This window comes from Panthera uncia, chromosome F2 (genome assembly GCF_023721935.1).
Source record: "Panthera uncia isolate 11264 chromosome F2, Puncia_PCG_1.0, whole genome shotgun sequence".
In the NCBI taxonomy this organism is placed as follows: domain Eukaryota; kingdom Metazoa; phylum Chordata; class Mammalia; order Carnivora; family Felidae; genus Panthera; species Panthera uncia.
In genome coordinates, this window is record NC_064812.1 from 76,047,583 (window position 1) to 76,072,350 (window position 24,768).

General features: G+C 42.4%; 1 protein-coding gene and 1 pseudogene across 3 annotated transcripts in view; one reads left to right on the forward strand and one right to left on the reverse strand.

Moving 5' to 3' along the window:
• Positions 1-604: 604 nt before the first annotated feature.
• ATP6V1H (ATPase H+ transporting V1 subunit H) overlaps positions 605-24,768 on the forward strand; it is a 111,290-nt gene continuing 87,126 nt past the window's right edge. The window contains exons 1-7 of one of the 3 annotated variants that reach the window (XM_049633408.1): positions 605-853; positions 2,434-2,582; positions 8,824-8,926; positions 15,199-15,288; positions 19,873-19,986; positions 20,672-20,776; positions 23,863-23,916. In XM_049633408.1, the coding sequence (XP_049489365.1) occupies positions 2,470-2,582; positions 8,824-8,926; positions 15,199-15,288; positions 19,873-19,986; positions 20,672-20,776; positions 23,863-23,916 (579 nt within the window). In that variant the 5' untranslated portion in view covers positions 605-853; positions 2,434-2,469. The remainder of the gene's footprint in view (positions 854-2,433; positions 2,583-8,823; positions 8,927-15,198; positions 15,289-19,872; positions 19,987-20,671; positions 20,777-23,862; positions 23,917-24,768) is intronic. The other 2 variants (XM_049633406.1, XM_049633407.1) reach the window with 2 other exon arrangements.
• LOC125924900 (40S ribosomal protein S25-like) lies at positions 17,684-18,318 on the reverse strand (annotated as a pseudogene).

Here is a 24,768-nt window from a genome sequence, read left to right on the forward strand (position 1 = left end):
CTTTGCAGTACTGAGTAGTATTACTCATTATCTTAAGACAAACAGGGTAGTTGAGGCCCGGACTGGGGCAATCTTGCTCAAGTCAGGATTGTCAAATTTGCATTTTCAGTAAACACAAAGTTTTTAGTATAATTGCAAATACTACGTGAAATATTATTTGCTCAATCTGCAACCCGAGGGCAACGTAACTTTTGTGACCCACGTCTCAGCATCAGTTTCATATTTAAAATCCGAATAAGAATGCCTGCTTCATGGAGCTGTTAAATCCACGTGGAAGTCCATCTATTTAAAAGCATTAAAGGAAATATTTCAAAAGAACGGCGGTTAAGATTAAGTTTCGGCCTGATTCTCTGCCTTGGGCTGGAGGCCTCGACCGCCCCCGGGGTTCGGGGTTTCCGGGCGGTGGTCCCCACGTGCCCACCTGCTCCCCTCCCTCTGGAGGGGCCAGCCTGGGCACAAGCTCTGCGTCCCTCCGGGGCCTGTGTCGCCGGTCGCGCGGAGTCCGCCAGCCCACCTTGAGCGAGGCCCCCCGGTAAGCGCAGTGCAGCTCCCTGAGCTGTTTTGGATCCTCCGGGCTTCCGGCTTCCGCCTTCCGGGCTGTCACGTGCCTCCGCTCACGTGACCGGCCCTGCTGTCATTCCGCTGCCGCTCCGGCTTCTTTCCACCTGGGCCGCCCTCAACGTCTGCTGGGTGCAGGGACGTCTGCCCTTGCCGGGGCCGCTCCGGCTGGAAACCCCGCTCGGCTCCGACTCGGCTGGCGCCCCCAGCCGGGCGGCGCCCCCGACGGCCCACACCGCCGCGTCCTCCTCCCTGCCGCCTTCGCGTGCGTTGTCGGGTCCCCTGGATTCGCGAAGTAAGCCCGCAGTCGCGCCGTTTCGTCTCCCGCCCCGGCCGGAGGGAGGCGACCCCCTGCGCTTTCCCCAGCTTCTCTGGCGCCTGCTGCTTTCTCGCCGCGCAGGCCCGTCCAGCCCTCTTGCGGCCCCGGGCTTCCAGATTTCTGTCCTTCCAGGCCTCAGCTAGGTTTACGGAACTGGAGCTCCTAACCCGCGGGGGCAGGAATGGGGGGGGGGGGGGACAGGTATACTGTATACTTTCCCCAGGATTGGGCCTCGGCCTCGGCCTGCTGCAGGCTCGAGTTGTTCGGGGACCCAGAGGGCCATCCGGAAGCACCTTCACCTACCCCGGGGGAGGCCGCTGCGCCTGAGTCCGCTCGGTGTTCAGGGTTCCAGCCTGACCCGGCCAGAGCCAGTTTTCCCTCCGTCCTACCTGTGTGTATTGCTTGGGTTGTTTAGGCAGCAAACCCTCAGATGTAGAGATTAAGTTCCAAACTGACTAAGGTTATTGGGATTGCAGAATAGAATTTTGGGTATGGTTTTAGCTTCTTTGTGGCCGTGGCAGCGAACGTCTGTTTTGTGAACCAAAACCTGTATATTTCGTATCGAGAGAAAATCAGGCCTGAGCATTTACGCGTAAATTTGGAAGTGAGAATTACGTGAAAGCTCATTATTGTAGGTTGTTGTCACCAGACCAGAATCCCATTGTTGCTTGTACCTAAATTGTAATTGGTATTTGTTCCAAAACTTCCTCCCCAAATTGATTTTGAAAATACTCTGAACTTTGGTTGAAGAAAGAAAATTACATTCCCACCTTAGGGTTTTTATTTTTATTTTTATTTTTTTTTATTAATTTTTTTTTAAGTTTATTTATTTTTGAGACAGAGAGACACAGAGCATGAATGGGGGAGGGTCAGAGAGAGAGGGAGACACAGAATTGGAAGCAGGCTCCAGGCTCTGAGCCATCAGCCCAGACAGAGCCCGACGCGGGGCTCGAACTCACCGACCTCAAGATCGTGACCTGAGCCGAAGTCGGACGCTTAACCGACTGAGCCACCCAGGCGCCCCCCACCTTAGGGTTTTTAATTTGAATGAGTAATTTTAGAAGGCGCTTGTAGTTTTTTTTTTTTTTTTTTAAATAATGATGCTTCAAAATGATGGCTAGTAAATGTAAAAATAAATGGTCTTCTCTCTACTGTACAGGTTCTTATTTTTTTCCGTGTCAGGAGAAACTTGTTCCCAGTTGTATACATTTAATCTGTATTCCTATTTTATTGAAGCCAGACTTCTGATGTTAGTTTGAAGAACTTAAAAGAGTTACTTTGAAAAACCTTACTGCAAGATTAGTGCCAGTAATTAAAAAACTTTTCCTGGAAAAGTAAAAATCTTTAGAGAACACTTTTATGGAGCAGGGCATAATTAGGCAAGTTTTGAAATCTAATGATTTTCATACTTAGGACATCTAATATATTTAATGTTTGAGTTGAATGGGGATAATAAGGCGATAACGATGATGTTAATAACAATAACAATGATAGCAGTAGTTGTTAAAAAATGGTAACACCTAGTATTCTCATGTTACTTTGCCTCAAAATTGCAGATCTGTTGAAAAAACATCCAAGATCATAACATTTAGATGACCAAAATGGATATCCGAGGTGCCGTAGATGCTGCCGTTCCGACGAACATTATTGCTGCCAAGGCTGCGGAGGTTCGGGCAAACAAAGTGAACTGGCAGTCCTATCTTCAGTAAGTACGGATGGGCTGTGAATCAGGGATAATCATGTGCTTTTGCATCGGACTTTTTCGTGATCATGCCTCAATGAGAGACATGATGGAAAAATACTACCAGACATGGAAGGAAACACTTCCTCCTTAGAAGTCTTACCTGCCGTAGGGAGACAGGATAGTGTGGTGGAAGGAGCTAGAGGCTCTAGCAGGGGAGCAGAGCCCCTCAGAGCCGTTTTGATCTTCCGTGTCTGGAAAGTTGTACCTTTTGAATGAGCGGGAGAGGTGGGAGGCGTGTTCATGGGATTTGGAGGGGGGAAGGGGATAGCGGGCAAAGCCTGCCAGACTGGCACGTTGTGCCTGGGTGATCAACGTGGGGAAGCTGGTGTTGCAGCGTGGCTCATACAACTAGTAAAGGGTGTAGATGTTTGAATTCCAAGACCTGGGTTTGAAGTCTGGTTCTTCTACTAGTTTGGTAATCTTAGGGGAATCGTTTAACTTCTTTGCGGTTCATTGAAGTAAAATGAAATGGGGAATACGGATCTCGCAGCGTTGTTGCTGAAATAGCATATTTAAAGGATTCGCACAGTTGAATATATGCAATAGTGTGTTGAATGCACTCTCCATAAATTTTAGTTCTTTTCCCTTCTTTCTTTTTTTAAAAATTTAATTAAAAAAAATGTTTTTAATTTACATCCAAATTAGCATCCAAATATAGTGCCACAATGATTTCAGGAGTAGATTCCTTAATGCCCCTTACCCATTTAGCCCATCCCCCCTCCCTCCACCCCTCCAGTACCCTCTGTTTTCCATGTTTAAGAGTCTCTTATGTTTTGTCCCCCTCCCTGTTTTTATATTATTTTTGCTTCCCTTCCCTTGTGTTCATCTGTTCTGTGTCTTAAAGTCCTCATATGAGCGAAGTCATGTGATATTTGTCTTTCTCTGACTAATTTCGCTTAGCATAATACCCTCTAGTTCTATCCACTTCCCTTCTTTCTTATACGTATTAAGATTTAGCATGCTGGTGTTCCGTATTTATCTGTAGAGTAAGGGTTCGTTTTTTCTTGACCATGTTTTATCGTATTGACTTCATATCTGTTTTGGTATATTTATAACAGTGATTTATTAAGGAAATTCAGTTCAGGTTTTCAGATACGTTTTGAAAAACAAATCGAGGAATCTTTAGTTTTATATTTAGGAGTCTGCTGTAAGAGGGACATACGGCATACAACGATGATGCACTTATTTCGGTTAATTTAGTCACTCATTAAACATTTATTGTCCACCTTTCAAGTTTGAGGCCTATTTCGAGGCTTTGAGGCTTCAAAAAGATAAACTTATAGTCTGGTAGGGAAGTCAGTTATAGAAACAGATCATTTGGTATGTTAACTGAGAGAGTAGAAAGGTGCACCGGGAATGATGGGTGCACAGAAAAAGGACAGCTAAACCTCCCTCCAGGAAGTTTTTCTGGAGGGAATGTTCCAACGTAGGGAATTAAAAGCAGCGTGCTGGGTGGGGAATAATACACGTTTTGGAGGCAGGCAGTGGGGTGGGCTGAGGCCGGAGAGGCAGCCGGGAGCCAATTGTGGAGGCTCCCCAAGGAGCACAGTTTTAAAATCCCTGTTGTAGAAATTGGGAGTGACCGATGTTTGTAAGTGGGAGTTGGATGTCAGGTTGCCTTTTGATTGGATTGTTCTACTGACAAAACGTAGAGGGTGGGTTTGTGGAAACAAACCTAGAGCTATGATGAGGCTGTAGCCGTATCCAGGCTGTTGGGATGGATAGGATTGGATAGATTTGAGAAAGTCTTTGCGATCGATTTAATCTATGAGGGTGAAAAAGAATCTAGGATGATTCTGGATTCCCACTTTAAGGGACTAGATTATTGTGGGGCAGGAGGAGGAGGGACTTTCTGATATTCTCTCTGTTCATCTATATCTTTATAATTTAAATTTAAATCCCGTGTGAAATTAGGATTTTGAGCTGTTTCCTAGTTTTAGTCCAGAGTGTGTTTGGACTAGAGAACAAGGGGTTTCATGTTTATAAAGCTTGTCCCTGTTTATAACCTAAATAGAATGGTATTGTTATTAATCAGAAAGCACTGGCTGACTGGCAGAGGTTCCCTAGCATTGGTATCTGGAACATTTTTAGTTCCAGGGGGATATTTAATTGTTTTCTCTCTGTTCCTCCTTTTCAAAGGCCTCTGTACTACTAAGTTGTAGTCTCTCTCATTCTTTTTTCTGTCCTGTATTCTGCTGTCCGCCTCATGTGTTTCTTTTATAAAACCCTTCTACTTTGTACGTCTGTGCACAAATGTTCACCAAGTGTTAACTGTGTGCCTGCTGTTGAGCCCCACCGCCCTGAGACGTACACTTCTGTCTGCAAGTTCCTCCCTAGATCACGTGGCTCATTAACTCCCTTCAAGTGGGTGTCTGCCCGGGTGGCCTCAGAAAGGACTTCACTGTAATCTACCCAAAAGCTATCCTTTCCTCTGTTGTCACTTTCTAGCTCCTTACCCAGCTAAAGTTTTTTTCATAGCATTTAGTGTCCTGGCATTGTGTGCGTGTGTGTGTGTGTGTGTGTGTGTGTGTGTGTGTGTGTGTTAAAAAATTACTTATTTTTGTGTTTGTGTGTTTTTTGTTTTCCCCACTGCAGTCCAGGCTCAAAGAGGGATGTTTAATTCACTGCTGTGTCACCTGTTCTCACAGGTGCCTGACACACAGTAGGCTGCCTGTTGATCTTGGCTGGTTACATCATGAGTGAGCAGAGTAAATGTTGGGCAGTGGTGGAGACAAGTGTTTGGGAAAGGAGTACCTTACTTGGCTAAGTCACGTACTGTGTCATGTTACTTTCATGGCAGCACTGTGACCTAAGGTTTTCTATCCCTGTCTTACGGAAGAGTAGATAGCTATTCAGATAGGTTAAATAACATGTACATACTGATGTAGGTTTTAACTAGTTGATTAAAATGATTTTTCTTTCTTTCTTTTTTTTTTTTTTTTTTTTTTAAGAGAAAGAGAGTGTGAGCAGGGGAGAGGGGCATAGGGAGAGAGAGAGGGAGAGAGAGGGGGAGAGAGAGAGAGAGAGAGAGAGAGAGAGAGAGAATCTTAAGCAGACTCCACACTCAGCGAGGAGCCCAGTGCAGGGCTCCATCCCACAACCCTGGGATCTTGACCTGAGATGAAATCAAGAGTTGGGTGCTGAACTGACTGAGCCACCCAGGTGCCCCTAAAATGATTTTTCTTGAATGCCTCTGCCTTGGTGCCAGGTAGAACTGCCATTCAAATTTGCAGTGACTGATATGAAAGGAGTAATGTGGTCAGATGTGTGCTTGAGAAAGCTGGCTGGCACTAGTAAGAGGGGTGTGGAGGAGGGTTGGATTGGAAGCAGGGAAACCTTTGGTGGGTTGTTACCTTAAGGCTGAGCTATTCTAGAGGCAGAGAAGTTGAGAGGAGAGCGGTATTAGGACTGGTGCCTGAGTGGTTGTGGGTCATTAGAAAAGAGACCCCCGTTCCTAACTTGCTAGGTTATGGGACTGTCAGAAGAAGATTCAGAGACAAAAGAATTTAAGCAAGAAAAGAAAAAGGTTACTTACAAAAAAGGAAAGAAATTCAGACCTCGGAAGAAGTGGCTTACTGCAGAAAACCACAATTATTTAAGTGGCAAAGAAAGCTGTGAAATGATAAGGTCACCAAAGGTAACCTTCATTGTACAGTTCTGTCATGGTAGAACACCACAACTTTTTCTCATGATTATCCTATATACAAAGGTTATAATACGCTTTAATTCGTTAGCATGGCAAAATCTGGGGGTGAAACTGTTTTAGCTGGGAAGTTCAGGCTTATGAAAAAGACCATATGTATTTTGGGGCCAGAACTGGACCTTGTTATCTTGGTCTACCCCAGGGTACAGAGTGCCTTTTTTCCTGCCTGGTGTATGAAGTGCTTAGCCACAGGGGAAACAGAGCAAAGTGTCTTTTTTTTTTTTTTTTTTTTTTTAAATTTCATTATCCCATTAGCCAGGCTGGGATGGAATGTGGGTAGGGATATATGTTAGTGACCTCTGCTGTGCCCCTCAGGGTCTAGGGTGCTTGTGTGCTTGCTCTGTGGGAGGTCGGCCTGGGCCGCAGCTCAGACTGGCGCAGCTCAGACTGGGCCTGAACTCAGCGGCACGGAGGGTAGCGGGGAGCACTCAGGGAGGGTTCAGGGAGCGCAAATGAAGACAGCCCCCCACAGGGCCTGAAGCACAGGGTAGGAGACAAGGAATCTGTGAAGAGCACTAATGAGAAGTGGCCTGAGAAGGGCAAGAAGAATCTGGAAGCTCAGGGCGAGAGGGTCAAGAAATGGCCACGTTGCCACCTGCCTCAGAGATCTGGAAAGATAAGGACTGGAAATTCCCCTTTGGGGGCTGGTAAGGAAGGGATTGTTGGAAAAATCCAGCAGGTGAGAATAGTTCACACACACACACACACACACACACACACACACACACACACAAAGAGCACATGTGAAAACAAAGTTACAGTGCTTGCAGCTGAAGAACTGAGGGGCAGTAGATTCCAAAGTCCAGAAGCAAGTGAAAAGTATATAAAATAGTGTTTAGTAATAGTATATATAAAACCCAGAAAGGGATAAAGTAAAACGCTGAGATTTTGAATACTCAAAAGTCGAGATCTTCTTTGGAGGAGGGTCGGGTTGTGGGGAGGGGTGTCAGGAAGTATGAAAGTTCAGCTCCCTTGTCTCGGGGAGGGCCCGGCTCTGAGGACCTCACCTTCCCAGACTCCCCTGTGTGCTCAGAAACCCGTTCTCTTCAGGACTTTGCCTGAGTCTGGGCTGGGCTCCTAACCTTTCGAATCCTGTGCCCCCCCCCCCCCCCGCCCCATCCCTGGTCTCCCCTGGGAGCGCCGCCTCCATTAATCTCCTGCACCCCAATCTCCGTGTCGAGACCTGCCACCAGGAAGCTGGCCCAAGACTTCTGAAAAAGGACTCCCATTTCTGTAACTGTGCATATGGTGAAACCTGCCTCAAATTCAGTGTTCCTCGGTTGGCCTTTTGTGGAACAGTAGCCTCTCAACATACCCCCGGGGGCAGGGGGTGGGGAAGGGCGGTTTTTTAAACCACTCAGTTGAAAGACATCTATTGATGCTATTTGAACGGCAAAGCGTATTACATTTTTTTAATTTTAAATTTGCATTTCTGTCGTGCTTACGTACGTCAGGTGGTGCTTCTTGCTTTCATAACCGCTCAGTGGAGTCGGGCAGGTACCATTACAATGGCCATTTTATCGGTGTGGCAAACATTGGTCAGAGGGATAGCGACCTGCCGAAGTTTCACAAGTGCAGTTGGAACTCTTCCTCAGACTGGCACAAATTCCACACTTTCCCCACCAGACTGATGGTCCGACAAGGTCGGCGTGTGTCCCGAAGTGCCCCGTGTCAGAGACTAACAAGGATGTTTGCTGACAGATCTTTTCACAAGGAAGGGTCAGACGGCGGTTTGCTGTGGCACGTTTGTGTCGTTGACGAGTGTGTCTGTGGCGAGGCTGGGTTGGAAGGGAAGGTGACGATGGCTCCGCGGTGATGATACTGAGTGTATCTCAGTGTGACTCTCTTGATTGGAATCTCACTGAAGGAAAGAAGTTGGGAGAGAAAAGGAAGATTCCAAGGACTGAGCTTGGAGAGAAGTCTTGCGCTGCGAGGAGCCACTGAGGAAGGAACCCCTGAAAGAAGTGGGAGGAAAACCGGATAGTGTGGGGTGATTGCTGTTAGGACAGCGTGTCAGGAGGGAGAGGTTATTTTTTGAGAGGGGGGAGGAGCTCATTTTTCCGAGTCTGGAGGGAACATGAGAAAATGCCGGAGGCAGTGATCGTAGAAGTTCGTGTAAAGTGGCTTTGGTCTTGATGGAGTGGACAGCCGAGTGAATTGTGTGGCTGGGAGGGGGGTGGGGTGAGACTTCGGACGGCCAGGCGCCGCTCTAACCACCTTATGTGGGTTATTTAATTTCATCCTCAGATCAACCCCTACTGGCAATGTGGACGTTGTTTCCATTTTGCAAATGAATTCACTCAGGTCCAGAGAGGTTGCATGTTCCATACCTGGTGGAGCTAAGCTTGCACCCGGGTCTGTGTGATGCGGGGGCCTGTGCGCCGACCCCGGTGGTTAACCACCGAGGAGAGAGGAGGAAGATGGGGAATTCCTGTGTCCCTTCGTCGCAGTGTCAACTCAACTCTTATTGAAAAAAACCAACTTCCTCTTACTTCCTAGGGGGCAGATGATTTCTGCTGAAGACTGTGAATTCATTCAAAGGTTTGAGATGAAAAGAAGTCTTGAAGAGAAGCAAGAGGTGCTCCAAACTGAAGGCAGTCAGGTGATGGATATGAACATATTACGAACACCTTCCTGTGTCACTGAAAATTCGAGAACAAAATTTTAATGACTTGGTGATATTTCCTTGTAGGTGTGCGTCATGATTTATCTAAAAATCCTTTTTTATTGGAAGACGTTTAAATACTTTCCAAATCCTCTTTTTTGGAAGACATTTAAATACTTTCCAGTTTTGTTTGTTCATTTTGGGAAAATGTTATGTCGAGTGTGTTTATTCAGTTTATTCCTCCACGCTTTTTTACATGTTTTTCATGGCACTTTCCTTATGGTTCCACACATAGGGTTTTTCTTTTTAATTTTTCTTTAAATTTAGTTAACACACAGTGCAATATTGGCTTCAGGAGTAGAATTCAGTGATTCATCACTTACATACAACACCCAGTGCTCATCCCAACGAGTGCCCTTTTTAATACCCATCACCCGGGGCGCCTGGGTGGCTCCTTTGGTTAAGCGTCCGACTTCAGCTCAGGTCATGATCTCATGATCCGTGAGTTCGAGCCCCGCATCGGGCTCTGTGCTGACAGCTCAGAGCCTGGAGCCCGCTTCGGATTCCGTGTCTCCCTCTCTCTCTGACCCTCCCCCATTCATGCTCTCTCTCTGTCTCAAAAATAAATAAACATTAAAAAAAAATTTTAATACCCATCTGGCCCATTTCCTACCCACCTCCCACCGTTAACCCTCAAGTCTCTATTGTTAACAGTCTCTTGTGGTTTGTTTTCCGCCCTCTTCTCTTTTTTTCCCTTTTTCCCATGTGTTCATTAATTTCACATATGACTGAAATCCTATGGTATTTGTCTTTCTTTGATTGACTTATTTCATTCAGCATAATACATTCTAGGTCCATCCACATCATTGCAAATGGCAAGATTTCCTTCTTTTTTGATGGCTGAGTAATATTCCATTGTGTATATATATCACATCTTCCTTATCCATTCATCAGTGGATGGACATTAGGGCCGTCTCCATAATTTGGCTGTTGTCAGTAGTGCTGCTGTAAACATTAGGGTTCATGTACCCCTTTGAATCTGTGTTTTGTATCCTTTGGGTAAATACCTAATAGTGCAATTGTTGGATCATAGGGTAATTCTATTTTTAGTTTCTTTTTCTTTTAAAAAAAAATTTTTTTTAATGTTTATTTATTTTTGAGACAGAGAGAGACAGAGCATGAACGGGGGAGGGTCAGAGAGAGGGAGACACAGAATCTGAAACAGGCTCCAGGCTCCGAGCTGTCAGCACAGAGCCCGACGCGGGGCTCAAACTCACAGATTGCGAGATCATGACCTGAGCCGAAGTCGGCCGCTTAACCGACTGAGCCACCCAGGTGCCCCTCTTTTTCTTTTTTTTAAAGTTTATTGTGAGAGAGAGAGAGAGAGAGAGAGCGCGCACGCGTGCGCGCGCGCGCGCACACACACACACACACACACACACTGCGCGTGTGAGTGGGGGAGGGGCAGAGAGAGAGAATCCCAAGCAGGCTCTGTGCCCTGAGGTGGTGTCTCATTGTGTTTTGATTTGTATTTCCCTGATGATGAGTGATGTGGAGCATCTTTTCATGTGTCTGTTGGCCACCTGGCTGTCTTTGGAAAAGTGTTCACGTCTTCTGCCCATTTCTTGACTGGGTTGTTTGTTTTTTGGGTGTTGAGTTTGATAAGTGGATAGATACTGGATACTAACCCTTTATCTGATATGTCATTTGCAAATGTCTTCTCCCATTCTGTCAGTTGCCTTTTAGTTTTGCTGATTGTTTCCTTTGCTGTGCAGCGTTTTTTATCTTGATGAAGTCTTAACAGTTCGTGTTTCCTTTTGTTTTCCTTGCCTTTGGTGATGTGTCTAGTAAGAAGTTGCTGTGGCTGAGGTCGAAGAGGTTGCTGCCTGTTTTCTAGGACTTTGATGGTTTCCTGTCTCACATTTAGGTCTTGCATCCATTCTGAATTTCTTTTTCTGTATGGTATAAGCAAATGGTCCAGGTTCATTCTCCATGATGCTGGCCAGTTTGCCCAACACCATTTGTTGAAGAGACTGTCTTCTTTCCATTGGATATTCTTTTTCTCATTTTGTCAAAGATGAATTGACCGCATAGTTGTGGGTCCATTCCTGGGTTTTCTATTCTGTTCTGTTGATCTACGTGTCTGTTTTTGTGCCGGTACCATACTGTCCTGGTGACAACAGCTATCTAATGTAGCTTGAAATCCAGAATTATGATGCCTCCAGTTTTGTTTTTCTTCTTCAGGATTGCTTTGGCTACTCGGGGTCTTTTGTAGTTCCATACAAATTTTATGATTGATTGTTCTAGCTCTGCGAAGAATGCCGGTCATATTTTAATAGGGATTACATTTAAATGTGTAAATTGCTTTGGGTAGGATAGACATTTTAACAATATTTGTTTTTCCAATCCATGAGCATATGGAATGCTTCTCCATGTCTTTGTGTCCTTTTCAATATCTTTCAGAAGTCTTCTATAGTTTTCAGAGTATGGATATTTCACCCCTTTAGTTAGGTTTATTCCTACATATCTTATTATTTTTGGTGCAGTTGTAAATGGGATCATCAGGGATATTGGCCTATAATTCTCCTTTTTAGTGGGGTCTTTGTCTGGTTTTGGAATCAAGGTAATGCTGGCTTCATAGAATGGGTTTGAAGTTTTCCTTCTATTTGTTTTTTGGAGTGGTTTGAGAAAAATAAGTATTAACTCTCCTTTAAATGTCTGATTGAATTCCCCTGGAAAGCCATCTGGCCCAGGCAGGAATCTTGCTTGTTGGGAGATTTTTAGTTACTGATTCAATTTCTTGCTGGTTATGGGTCTGTTCAAACTTTCTATTTCTTTCTGTTTCAGTTTTGGTAGTTTGTGAGTTTCTAGGAATTTGTCCATTTCTTCCAGATTGCCTAGTTTGTTGGCACATAATTTTTCATAGTATTGTCTTAGAATTGTTTGTATTTCTGTGGTGGTGTTTGTGATGTCTCCTCTTTGATCTCATGATTTTATCCATTTGGGGTCTTTTTTTCTTGATAAGTCTGGCTAGGGGTTTATCAATTTTGTTTATTCTTTCAAGGAACTAGCTCTTAGTTTCCTTGATCTTTTGTACTGGTTTTATTTTTGTTTCTATATCATTTGTTTCTACTCTGATCCTTATAAATTACCCTTCTTCTGCTGGTTTTAAGCTTTATTTGCTGTTCCTTTTCTGGCTCCTTTAGGTGTAAGGTTAGGTTGTGTATTCTGCTTCCTGAGATAGGCCTGAATTGCAGTATACTTTCTTCTGAGGACCGCCTTTGCTGCATTCCAAAGGGTTTGGAGTGTTGTTTTCATTTCCATTGGCTTCCATGTATATTTTAATTTCTTCGTTAATTTGCTGGTTAACCCATTCATTTTTTAGTAGGATGTCTTTAACCTCCATCTATTTGAGGGCTTTCCAAATTTTTTCTTGTGGTTGATTTCAAGTTACATAGTGTTGTGGTCTGAAAATATGGATGGTATGAGCTCAATCTTTTTGTGCTGCTGAGGGCTGATTTGTGACCCAGTATGTGATCTATTCTCAAGAATGTTCCAGGAGTGCCTGGGTGGCTCAGTTGGTTAAGTGTATGACTTCAGCTTGGGTCATGATCTCATGGTTCATGAGTTTGAGCCCTGCATCAGGCTCTGTGATGACAGCTCAGAGCCTGGAGCCTGCTTCAGATTCTGTGTTTCCCTCTGTCTCTGTTTCTCCCTCGCTCATGCTCTGTCTCCCTCTCAAAGATAAATAAATATTTTTTTAAAATTAAAAAAAAAAAAAAAAAAGAATGTTCCATATGTACTTGGGAAGAATGTGTATTCTGTTGCTATAGGATGAAATGTTTTGAATATACCTGTTAAGTCCATCCGGTCCAGTGTGTCATTCAAAGCCATTGTTTCCTTGTCGGTTTTTCTGCTTAGATGATCTGCCCATTGCTGCAAGCAGGGTGTTAAAGTCCCCTAGTATTATTGTATTATTAATAATGAGTTTATGTTTGTGATTAATTGATTTGTATATTTGGGTGCTCTCAAGTTGGGGGGCAAAAAATATTTACAATTGTTTGATCTTCTTGATGGATAGACCCCTTAATTACGATATAACGCCCTTCTTCATCTCTTGTTCCAGTCTTTATTTTGAAGTTTAGTTTGTCTGATACAAGTATGGCTAATCCGGCTTTCCTTTGATGTCCATTAGCATGATGGATGGTTCTCTGTCCCTTTACTTTCAATCTGTAGGAGTCTTTAGGTCTAAAATGAGTGTCTTGTAGGCAGCATATAGAGGGTTTTTTTTTTTTTTTTTTTTTTTTTACCCATTCTGATACCATATGTGTTTTGATTGGAGCAGTTAGTTTATTAAAATTCAGAGTAATTATTGAAAAATATGAACTTAGAGCCATTGTGTTGCCTGTAGAGTTGGTGTTTTTTGATGATGTTCTCTGTTCATTTCTAGTCTTTGTTGCTTTTGGTCTGTTTTGTTTTGTTTTGTTTTTTCTCTATTCAAAGAGTCCCCCTTAGAATTTCTTGCAGGGCTGGTTTAGTGGTCACAGACTTCTTTAGTTTTTCTTTGGCTGAGAAACTCTTTATTTCTCCTTCTATTCTGAATGACAGCCTCGCTGGGTAAAGGATTCTTGGCTGCATGTTTTTCCCATTCAGCACGTTGAATATATCCTGCCACTCTTTTCTGACCACGCTTCTGTGGACAGGTTTGCTGCAAACCTGATCTGTCTTCCCTGTAGGTTAAGGACTTTTTTTCCCTTGCTGCATTGAGGATTCTGTGTATTTTGTGGATTTGATATGTCTTGGCTATGGTCTACTTGTTGAATTTAATTGGGAGTTCTCTGTGCTTCTTGGATTTTGATGTCTGTGTCCTTCCCCAGATTAGGGAAGTTTTGCTCACGTAAACATTCTGCCCCTTTTTCTCTGTCTTCATCTTCTGAGACTTCTATGATACAAATGTTATTCCTTTTTAATAAGTCACTGAGTTCTCTAAGTCTTGTATCGTGATCTTTGGCCTCTGTATCCCTCCTCTCTTCAGCTTCACTATTTTCCATAATTTTGTCTTCTGTATTACTCATCTGCTGATCTGCCTTGTCCATCCTCGCCGTCATGGCATCCATTCGAGATGCATCTCTGTTATAGCATTTTTAATTTTAGCCTGACTAGATTTTAGTTCTTTCCTCTGTAGAAAGGGATTCTCTGGTGTCTTCTATTTTTTTTCAACCCCAGCTAGTATTCTTACAATTGTGGCTTTATTTTTAGTTTATTTTTATTTTTTGAAAGAGGGGGTGCAAGTGAGTGAGGCGGGGAGAGAGAGAGAGAGAGACAGAGACAGAGAGACAGAGAGAGAAGCAGGGCTCATCCAAAGTGGGGCTTGAGCTTATCTGATTCAGGACTAGAACTCAGGAACTGTGAGATCATGACCTGAGCCAGTCAGATGCTTAACCGACTGAGGCACCCAGGCTCCCATAATTGTGGTTTCAAATTCTATTTCAGACTTTGTCTGCATTTCCGAAACATTTTTTAGAATAGATTCCTAGAAGGGCAATTAAGTTTCAAAGTAAGTATTATTTTTAAAGTTGCTTAACTTTTTTTTTTTTTTTTTTTTTTTTTAGAAAAAATTTTCCACTTTGTATTCTTACTAGAATATGATGCAATTCTGCTGTCCCTCAGATTTTCTGATATTGGGTGGGGGGGGGGGCTACTGATGACTGAAGGAGCTTATACACAACTCAGCCCGATTCTCACAACAATCCTGGGAAATCTGTGAGGAGACATACTGATGGCTACGTTTTTTGTTGAATTCCAGAGATTGTCACACAGTTGGTAAGATGTAGGATGGGGACAGGTCATAGCCTTCTGATTCTAATCCCTAGTACTCTTGTCGCTGGAGTCTTCTGCTTCCCAGTAAATGCAAAAACAAAACAAAAATAAAAGCCAAAATCAATGATAATTTTTGGTTGTCTTCATAGCTTCATGTTTATGTTATCATGGGCAATCAAGAGTTATCGTTGCTAGGTCTATTTAAAAGTAGTAAACGTTTGGAAATGTATCACTAAAAATGATCACAACTCTGATGCAAGTCATAGTATTTTCCTCCCCTACTTCATCACAATATTCGTAAAGCATGTACATTTTCTATAATTGAAATCTTTTAGTTAATAGCATTTGTGTTATAATTTGTGCAAGAGAAATATTTTACTGAAATTCCATTAAAATGCTGTGTTTGTAGTTGAAAATGAGAGTTCACATTACTTTCATTTTTTTTCCAGTGTGCTAAAACATTTATAAATTTGATGACTCACATCTCCAAAGAACAGACAGTTCAGTATATACTAACTATGGTGGATGATATGCTGCAGGTAGGTATATTCTTTGTTTAATCCATTTGGTGACTTCGTTGTTTTATATCCTGCGCGGTAACAACATTTTTGTACGGTTTCACTTATACCATGGATTTCTTCTGAGTTGGAATTGCTAGTAGTGTTAAAGATGGGAATGCCTCCACACAGGCTCTTTTTGTTGTTTTTCAGGATGTCCAGTAATTAATTTGTATTTTTTTCATAATACCTCGGAGTTCTTTGTTCAACACCAGTGATATTGGGTAAATCATTTGAGGCTCTCTGGGTGCTCTGTGTCCTTCCAGGCGATGTGGCTTCTTCTCTTTCAGCCATTCAGCAGATTTCGGTGCCCCTGCCATCCTCCAGGCCAGTGCCAAGCGCTAGGGGTTCAGCGCTGAATGTAGGCAAGGTGCTTCCTCTCAAAGATCCTGTCTCTTTGGAGAGCATTTTGTTTATCATCTGAGACTTTTCCAGTTGCGTAAAGTTCCTATTTACTGTTTTACTGTCCCCGAACACAGAGGGGCCTCCCTTATTCATAGTTTTGTAGGTTCCACCAGAGTGTAGTCTAGATTGAAATTGTTGGTGTACAGAGCAGTTCTTTTCGAGAAAGGCCACCTGGGCCGCTAAATCCAGTGCCTGACCACTTCTTCGGGACTTGAGGAACGGTGCCAGTGTGGTTGCTTGTGTGGAGCATTGTTCTGTCAGTTTACAAAGAAACACTTACTGATGGCCTGCTATGTGCCAGGCGCTGTACGAATTGTTAGTGAAGGTACACAAGTTAAGAAGAATGGTGCTGTCTACCTAGGGCCCTCGTTTATAGGAATGTAGTGATTTTATGATGTGGGTAAGGGTCAGTGTCCAGCCTGGGCCGATGCAGGCCTGTCTGAGAATGACTTCGGTCTCTCTCAGCGCTTTTTTCTTCCATAAAGTTAAGAAAAATGGGGAATGATGTGGTCTGCCTTGGTTATCCTGCTTACAGGATAGGATTGCACCTAGAATGAGCAGGCTTGAGTTGGCATGCAGGCTTTGCTTTTATTTATATGTGTATACGTATATACAACACACACATGCGTGCACACACAGATATCCTCATTTTTTTATGCATGTTATCTGTAAATTAGAAACCAGGAGTTCACACTCTCTCCAGTTTGATTTCAGCTCAACACCAGAGTTCATTCGAGTCTGCCCTTTCCATGTTCGTAACTTTCTTCTGTGACAGTGAGATCGTGAGCCCTTCTTATCCTTTGTGTATTTACTTGTCTGTTCCGCCCTATAGCACAAGGAAAGGAGTTTCAGAATTGCTGACCCATACAACTGTGAAAAATGAGCCCTTTAACTAGAGTTCAGTATTTGTTTGCAGTACTTTTTCTTTAAGCTGAGAATATGTAGTCAGAGTATTGTACTCAGAATAGTTATATTATTTTTCTTGAAATACAGTTAGATTCACTTGTGTTTTTGGGTATTCTACTTATCTTTTTCTCATTCTTGTTGATTTTTTTTATTTTTGATTATGTAAAACACCAACATGCTTCCAGAAGTCAAAACTATACAGAAAAGATACAATCAGAGAAATGTCACCAAACCCTTACTCCCCATCCCTGCATTCCCACCTATCTCTTGTTAGGTAACCGGTATCATAGATTTCTGGTTTTATCCTTCCTGGTTCTTTTCTCCCCTTGCAGAAATAGTCAGATACATGTAATACGTTTTTTTTTCCCTTCTCTTTCTTTCTTCTTTTTTTTTTTTTTCAAATGTTTATTTTCAAGAGACAGAGCATGAGCAGCGGAGGGGCAGAGAGAGAGAGGGAGACACAGAATCCGAAGCAGGCTCCAGGCTCCGAGCTGTCTGCACAGAGCCCGCGCGGGGCTCAAACCCAGGAACTGTTAAGGTCGTGGCCTGAGCAGAATTCGGACGCTTAATGACTGAGCCACCCAGGCGCCCCATATTTGTGTCTCTTTCTTGCAGAAAACATGTAGTAAATATAATCTCTTGTATTTTGCTCGTCTCACCTAACAGAATATGCCAGAAATCATTCCATGTCAGTTCATAGATATTTCCCATATTGTCTTTTGGTAGCAACAGAGTACTGTTTTGTTTTGTTTTTCTTTTAAGATTTTATTTTTAAGTAATCTCCACACCCCGTGTGTGGGGCTCAAATTTCCAACCCCAAGACCAAGCGTCACACGCTGACGGCCAGCCAGGTGCCCTGCAACAAAGGACTCTTTTAGTGGATGTACCGTGGTTTACTTAATAGTCTCTGATGTGATGGACATTGAGGTTGGCTCATATACATATTTATTTTGGTTTAATAAAGTTTTTATTATTTTTTTCATTTTTATTTTTTTAAGAAAGAGAGAGCAAGTGAGCAGGGGAGGGGGCAGAGGGAGAGAAAGATAATCCCAAGCAGACTCCACTCTCAGTGTGGAGCCCGACGCACAGCTTGATCCCACATCCCTGGGATGGTGACCTGAGCCAAAAGCGAGAATCAGATGCTCAACTGACTGAGCCACTCAGGCGCCCCTAAAGTTTTACTTTTCAAAATGTCCATTGGTTTGGGCCACCTCATGAATCTTCACCAGCAGCTGGGACATCTCTGACTTTGGTGTTTCTGGTGTAAATTACTTGGGCTCTGTTTTGAAACCAGTTAAGAAGTGCTTTATAAGGAGCCCTTGAAGGACTTCCCTGGCCAGGGAACCACGAATTTCAGTCTCAGGTAACAACTAGGGTTTATAACCTTTATAGTTGGGAAGTTGTTTGGGGTCTGTCATGTGTCAAACGAGACAAGGTTATTGGGCATGTCCCGAACTTTGCCTTTGGACCACGTCTTTTTGGCTTTGCCTTCAGATTTGTTCACTGGGTCTTTGTCTTTCTTGGCTAACTTTATGGTATCTTCTTCTTCTCATTGTCCTTGGGTGGTATCACAGAGCTGGGGGGAGCACCCTCGCTAAGATGTTGGACGAAAAGTGGTTCCAACGTTTTGTAATTAGAAATAACGAGGCCCAGAATAACCTTGTGCAAATGTATTTTCAGATGGTCAGGAATGTACTTCATGGTAAATGGCTAGAAATAGGATTGCTGGGTAGAAGAGAACTACATACGTAGTTTTGTTAAGATATTGCCGTATAATTCCATTTTGCAGTCCCACCTACGTACGAGAACACCTGTGTCTCTATAGCCTTGCCAACAGAGGGCATAGTCAGACTTTCACATTTTTGCCAGTCAAGATGGATCTAAAGTTGAACACCTTCAGATGTATAGTTTTATTTCTTCTCCTTGTTGGCCTGTTTTTATGAAGTGTATGTGGAGGGATGAGACTTAGGTAGCTGACATCCTCGGCTGTTGATTAAGCATATTTTATAAATTGATTTTATTGGTACAATTTTAGTGACCTTGAGAAATTTGCACATGACCCCCATCGTTTGATTTCTTGTGCTGTTTAAAAAATACTGTAATTATAAATGTTATCCTATTTTTAACCAGTCATTTCATTCTTTAATATTTCTGGGTAGAATACTTTCGGACAGAATTGCTTGCTTTTCCTCATGTGTTTAGTGTTGGGCACATAATTTTGAAGATGACGTTGTTTTCTGTGCTCAGCTATCAACAGGAATTGTTAAATGCCTTTGAGAAGAAGGGCTTTTCCCATATTCTCTTAAAGGTTTGTAACTTGAGTACCTGGAACAGTGATGAATGGAAGGTGCATTTTTAAGCAGGAATTGAAACCACAAAGGACTAGTCAAGGGAGATGGGTTTTAAACTTACTTAAAATGTAAAAAATTGTGTCTCTTCTTTCTGTATGTAGGGTCCTTGGTCTATTTGTGTGCCAATGATAATTACTGTTTTAACTTGAGAAATAATCCACTAATGGAGTAAATGATGACTTCTGCAAATTTTGAATCCCTTGATAAAATCATTATCATCATACCTTGCAATTGTTATTCCAAACTCTGATGACTCATTACTTAAGGAGATATTAGTCTGCTCCCCAAATAGGTAGGTAACTGTAAGCACAGACCAAAATTTAAACCAATGTGTTTAAAAAGAACTAAATGATCTGAAAATTGTTTGTTTTTTTGTGATTTTATCAAATATTGCTACTTGGCAACCATAATAATTTAGTGAATCAGAGAGTATATTTCAGCCAGTGAAACGTACAGAAAACTTAGGTGAGAGGTAGCGTTTGCATGATTTGAACTAAGAATTAATTGTTCCTCAGATCCTGTCTATCCGCCTAGTGTTCCATGCTGTGTTTTGCTGTCTTTATCCGCCCTGCTTTTCTGTCGTGATTGTCAGGAGTAACCCGATTTTATTGGTGTGGAGACAACATTGGGAAGCGCAGGTCAGAGGTTCAGGCTCAGAAGTGTAACTTAAATTGTTTTTCCCCGCATGGGTGCGGTCTGCTAGCTTGGCTCACTTGACTTAAAGCTAATCATGATAATTAAAGGTATTTTGAAGTATCTATGCCTGCCCTGTCATCACCTCCGACCCGTAATAGCAACTGGCAGAAGAAGACACACTGTTGGGACCCAGAACGAAAAGTTGAGAAACAGTGCACAATAGAGAGATGCATTCTGATGAGTGATATCATTTCTTTTCTTGTTTCAGGAAAATCACCAGCGGGTCAGCATTTTCTTTGACTATGCTAAGCGCAGCAAGAACACCGCCTGGTCCTACTTTCTGCCCATGCTGAACCGCCAGGATCTCTTTACTGTTCATATGGTAAATTTTGAATTGATTAAATTTCTGATCTGGGGAAGAAACACTTTTGGGCTATTTATGACTTAGTAACCTCCCAGTTCCCCCGAGGAGTAACGGCTGTGATGTTAATTTTTCAAAGCAGTGTTTCCATTGATGTTTAGTAATCTGGGGGTATCGGGAAGACAGAGGAGATGGGGTTGCTCTGAGAGAGTTAAAGTTTCGTAGAGTATTTGTCGAGCTCATGAGCATGAAAGCCTTTGGTAATTGCATGAGCAAAGAGCTTTTGATTGTCTGTGACAGGATTAACCACATTTTACTACAGAAATTAAATTTTGTTTAGTTGTTTTTTTTAATGTTTATTTTTGAGAGAGAGAGAGAGAGAATATCTTTATTTATTTTTTTATTATTATTTTTTAATATCTTAAGCAGGCTCCACGCTCAGCACGGAGCGTGACGAGGGGCTTGATCCCACGACCCTGGGATCGTGACCTGATCTGAAATCAAGAGCTGGACCCTCAACTGACTGAGTCACTGAGGTGCCCCCCAAAATATATTTTCACGAGTGAAATACAAACTTATTTTGGAGGAGTTGGGTATTAAAAAAAAAATCTTGCAGCAGAATGGTTATAAGAGTCCTACTTTTTAAGGTATATGGTGTGATTTTTAAGAATCAACATGGCATTCAAGTACATTTCTTATTTTTCAGGCAGCAAGAATTATCGCAAAGTTAGCAGCTTGGGGGAAAGAACTGATGGAAGGCAGTGACTTAAATTACTATTTCAATTGGATAAAAACTCAGCTGAGTTCACAGGTAAAAGATACTTTTTCTAGTATTTTTGAAAGGAATGTGACGCCCATATACAGATTCTTATGGTAATTATATAAATGGTAAATAAAAAAAACATTATATTAAAATAATGCCATTTTGAACTACTCTTAGGTATGGTAGTATGCTTCACTTTTTCTTTCTTTGACCACCTTCAGCTCAAACTTTTCTGTCTTTTCTGCCACTTGGGGTTTTCCATTCATGCTTTTCAGTGGATGAGGAGGATCTTCCTTCCTGGGGGCTAACCACCATCACACAGGCGGGGGACCGGAAAGGACTTGCGCGGCTCCAGAGAGGGGACTCATGTAAGGCTTGCAGGAAGTGGAAGGAAACAGTGTAGCAGGAGACGGGGTGCAGGCCCCGAGGCTAAGACACTTCAGGTGCAGCTCCCACGTCTGCCGTGGGACCCCAAACCTCCGAGATTTGTGCGGGAAATCTTGGATTTGGGGAGAGCCCTTCATTAGTTTGTAGCTGGGATCGTTTATGTCCTTCTGGTCACAGGGCCAGGGCAAGCTGTCGGCCAGTGACACCAATAAACAGAATGGCGCCGGGTGCCGCCAGGGACTTTTAAACTGCAGACAACCCGTTGCAGATCAGGGGTCAATCCAGTTATTCTAGTCTTGCCCAAGAGTCCATACAAGGCTGCCAGGCGCCCCCCGGGTAAGCCTGGAGCTGCCGGGTCTAGCTGCGAGGTAACCGTTACTGTGGCACCTTCCCAGGTGCACCGTGTCACCGTGGGATTGAACATTTGGGCCTGAGGTTAGACGTGAAGCCTGCTTGTGGCCATCTTGGTTGCTTTCAGACCTTTCTAGCTCTACTTCCCCACGGAGGAAAACAGCTTGCTGGTTGAATGACGGGAAAAATGAAAGGTGTTCTGTTTTTGTCGTCATGGTTCCCTAGAACAGGCAAAAGATAGGACACTTATGGTGGCTCAGTGGTTCTTTCCTTTAGGCTTCAGTGACTGATAGCAGTGATAAGAGGGAGACTGGGAATGGTTCGCAGAAGAGGGGTGAAGCGAAGGTGGGTGGGGGAGGAGTACTGTGGGGAAGAAAGGGTAGAAGAGAACGAGATTTTGGCGTGGGGGTGGCTCCCGTGAAGAATGGGACCAGGAAAGCAATACTGGCAGTGTATTGTCTGTGTTAGAAATAAAGGTCTATTTGAAATAAAGTTTTGGAAAGTTGTAATTCAGATTTCAGGTGACATTTTAATAGATTCTAATTTGAGGCATAAGAGAGAGACACGATGACATTTTCCTTGGGTTTATTTTTTGTCTTATCGTTGTTTGCCTTTTGGGGGAAGTCTAATTAATTGCCTTTTATATTTGGACAGGGATATTTTGGAGTGTCTTGAACACGATTAAGTACTTTTTATATCAGTAGCATAAATTTTAAGTCTTTTTGGCTTAATTTTTAAAAGTATTTTTTCTAAGAGCCACAGATTGGCAGATTTTACTGAATTTGTGAGGTATTTAAAAAACACACTTAGAACACGAAAAATAGGTGTGCAAGGATGAGATTTTAAACTTCTAAGCGTATGGCATTTGGGATCCAAACGCTTAAGCTTCCCCTCTCCCCTCCTTTTTTTTTTCTTTTTTGAAATTAGTCCTTCCTTTGAACAAACTTTATTTGTTTTAGCGTTAGCTTTATGGTGATGATAGTGAGGCTCTATTGTAACTGGATTCATAAAATGAAAATTGGTAGGAAGAATGTATACTGCAGTTTGCCACTAACATTTTGGGTTGCTTCATGCTAGATTTTTCCTCGCAGGAATAACATTTATACCGTGCCTCGCAGATGATTTGTCGCTTCTGGAACGATTACGGTTATAACTGCGTCCAGGAAATGTCCTTATCATCGCTAGTGGAAGCAAAATATTTCAGTGTCTAGAACAGTTTTCATTAGAACTAAGCTTCTTGGTATTAGATGAATGCTTTTCTTTATCTTTCTGGTTCATTCTTTTTTATCACCTAGTCTTTGGCTTTCTTTGGTTATGGTATCGCGTTTCTGCTTTGCACGTCCTGCTACGAGGTGGCTCTTCAGAGTGCCAGGCCCCGTCTGGCTTTGCTTCTCAGAGTCCGGTCACTCCTTCTGCTAGGATCTGAACTGCATTGTCTTTCTTGCCACGGGCAGACACTTCTTCCACAGCCTTCTATCAGGGTCCAATTACCGACTTCTTGTTTAAAGAATGAAACGGGATTATTTGGGATTCTATTTGCTACTTTGCTTAAATGTCATGTGATGGCACTGTATCTGGAAGGTCTCTTCTTTTCTACCATCGTCAGTGTTTTCTCTCTCATAAAAAGGACCACAGTTTCATAATTTTAATAGAAATACATTTTCAAAAGTCCAAAATAGTTGCAAGTTTGGGTTTTTGGTTGACTTCATAGTGACATTTAGGAACTTTTTCTTTTTTGGTAGTTTAAGCAACGTATGTAGATTGGAGGGCTTCATGCCTGGCATTTAGTACATAATAAATAAAATTAGTTTGAATAAAACTGAATAAAAATATCCTTTCAGAAATTCATTACCACTTTTCTCTTGCACATTTAGCCTTTGACTTTCTACCTTTCCTTTAGTCATTTCTGTAAGTCATTTAGACATTATGTAACGTGTGAATTTCTGATTGTCATTATAAACTTACTAGCATTGCTATGGATAATCTAATTTTAAGTTCTGTGTAGTATCTTCCCATTAATTAGGCACCTGTTTTGAAAGCATTGCCACAGAAAAGAGTGTAGGTAGTTCAGCTTAAGACAATCATCTTACCTGAAAATCAGTTCAATAAGTAAATCCTGAGACTTGGAAATTTGCACCAGCTTCACTTAATGAAATTTAGCTGGAGCTTAGTATTCAGTTTATTATTGTTCCTTTTTTAATTATTAAGTTATCTGGGAGAGTGTAATATTTAGAGTATTTCATGTCGCCCCCATGCTTTTTATTAGCTGATGATATTCCATTAAGTAGGGTTAAGAAAAAGAATTATGAAATTTGCTTAGCTCCCTTTTATAAGCTGATAAATTCAGATAAAAATTAAAAACAAAACTAAGTAATAAGTTATTTATTTCATAATAGAAACTGCGTGGTAGCGGTGTCGCTGTTGAAACAGGAACAGTCTCTTCAAGTGATGTAAGTATATTCCTTCTTAATTCACTGGCCTCCTAACACCATGAACATAAGTTATTTTGAGTCATTTAAAATTTTAACGATGTTTTCTAGCTCCGCAAATGTACATCTGTGGATTTGATATCGCCTCCGGTTAGGGTAGTAGCATTGTAAAAATCATATGTGTGTGTGTACATAGGCACACGCACACCATTTATAAATATTTATGGTCTCTTGGGAGACTGGAGACTTGTTCTTCCTTGTTGCTCTTCTTTTCGGGTCGCTTCATCTCAGACCTGAGAATGAAAGCAAGAGTCTGAATTCAGATCCACAACTGGAGTGAATAATTGTAAAGTTGCTGACGTCGAGCTTCAGTTGTCTGATAACCTCTCCAATATCTGTCTAACGGATACGTGAACAGCATGTCAAGCAGTGGAAAACAGTTCAGTGATGGCTTTGAAACTCGTTACTTACACTGTGTTTCTCAAGGCTTTATGTAGGGCTACATGGTGGCCAGAACCCCCACCCGCCCCCTTGTTTTTTTTGGCCAAACTCTCCCCACATTTTTGTAGAGCCAAAAGGTTAGAGGTTAAAATGAATCCCATCTCCCCAAGTTTCCTTCTTGATTAGAATTATCTTCCCCACTTGGGAACAGCTTATCTTTGTTGTACTCAGAATAGCTCAAGAACAGGCAATGAGTTTGGACAAGTAAGGGCCGGCCTGAGTAGAGCCGGTTGAGACAAAGGGACAAAGAAACTTAGAAATGTAAGTGAGATGCGTCTGTCTTCATTTGTTGGAAATATATCTGGGGAATTGGAAAAAGTCTTTAGAGGACAGTGTCTACAACCTGCCTATAGTACCTAAATGAAGCTCTGT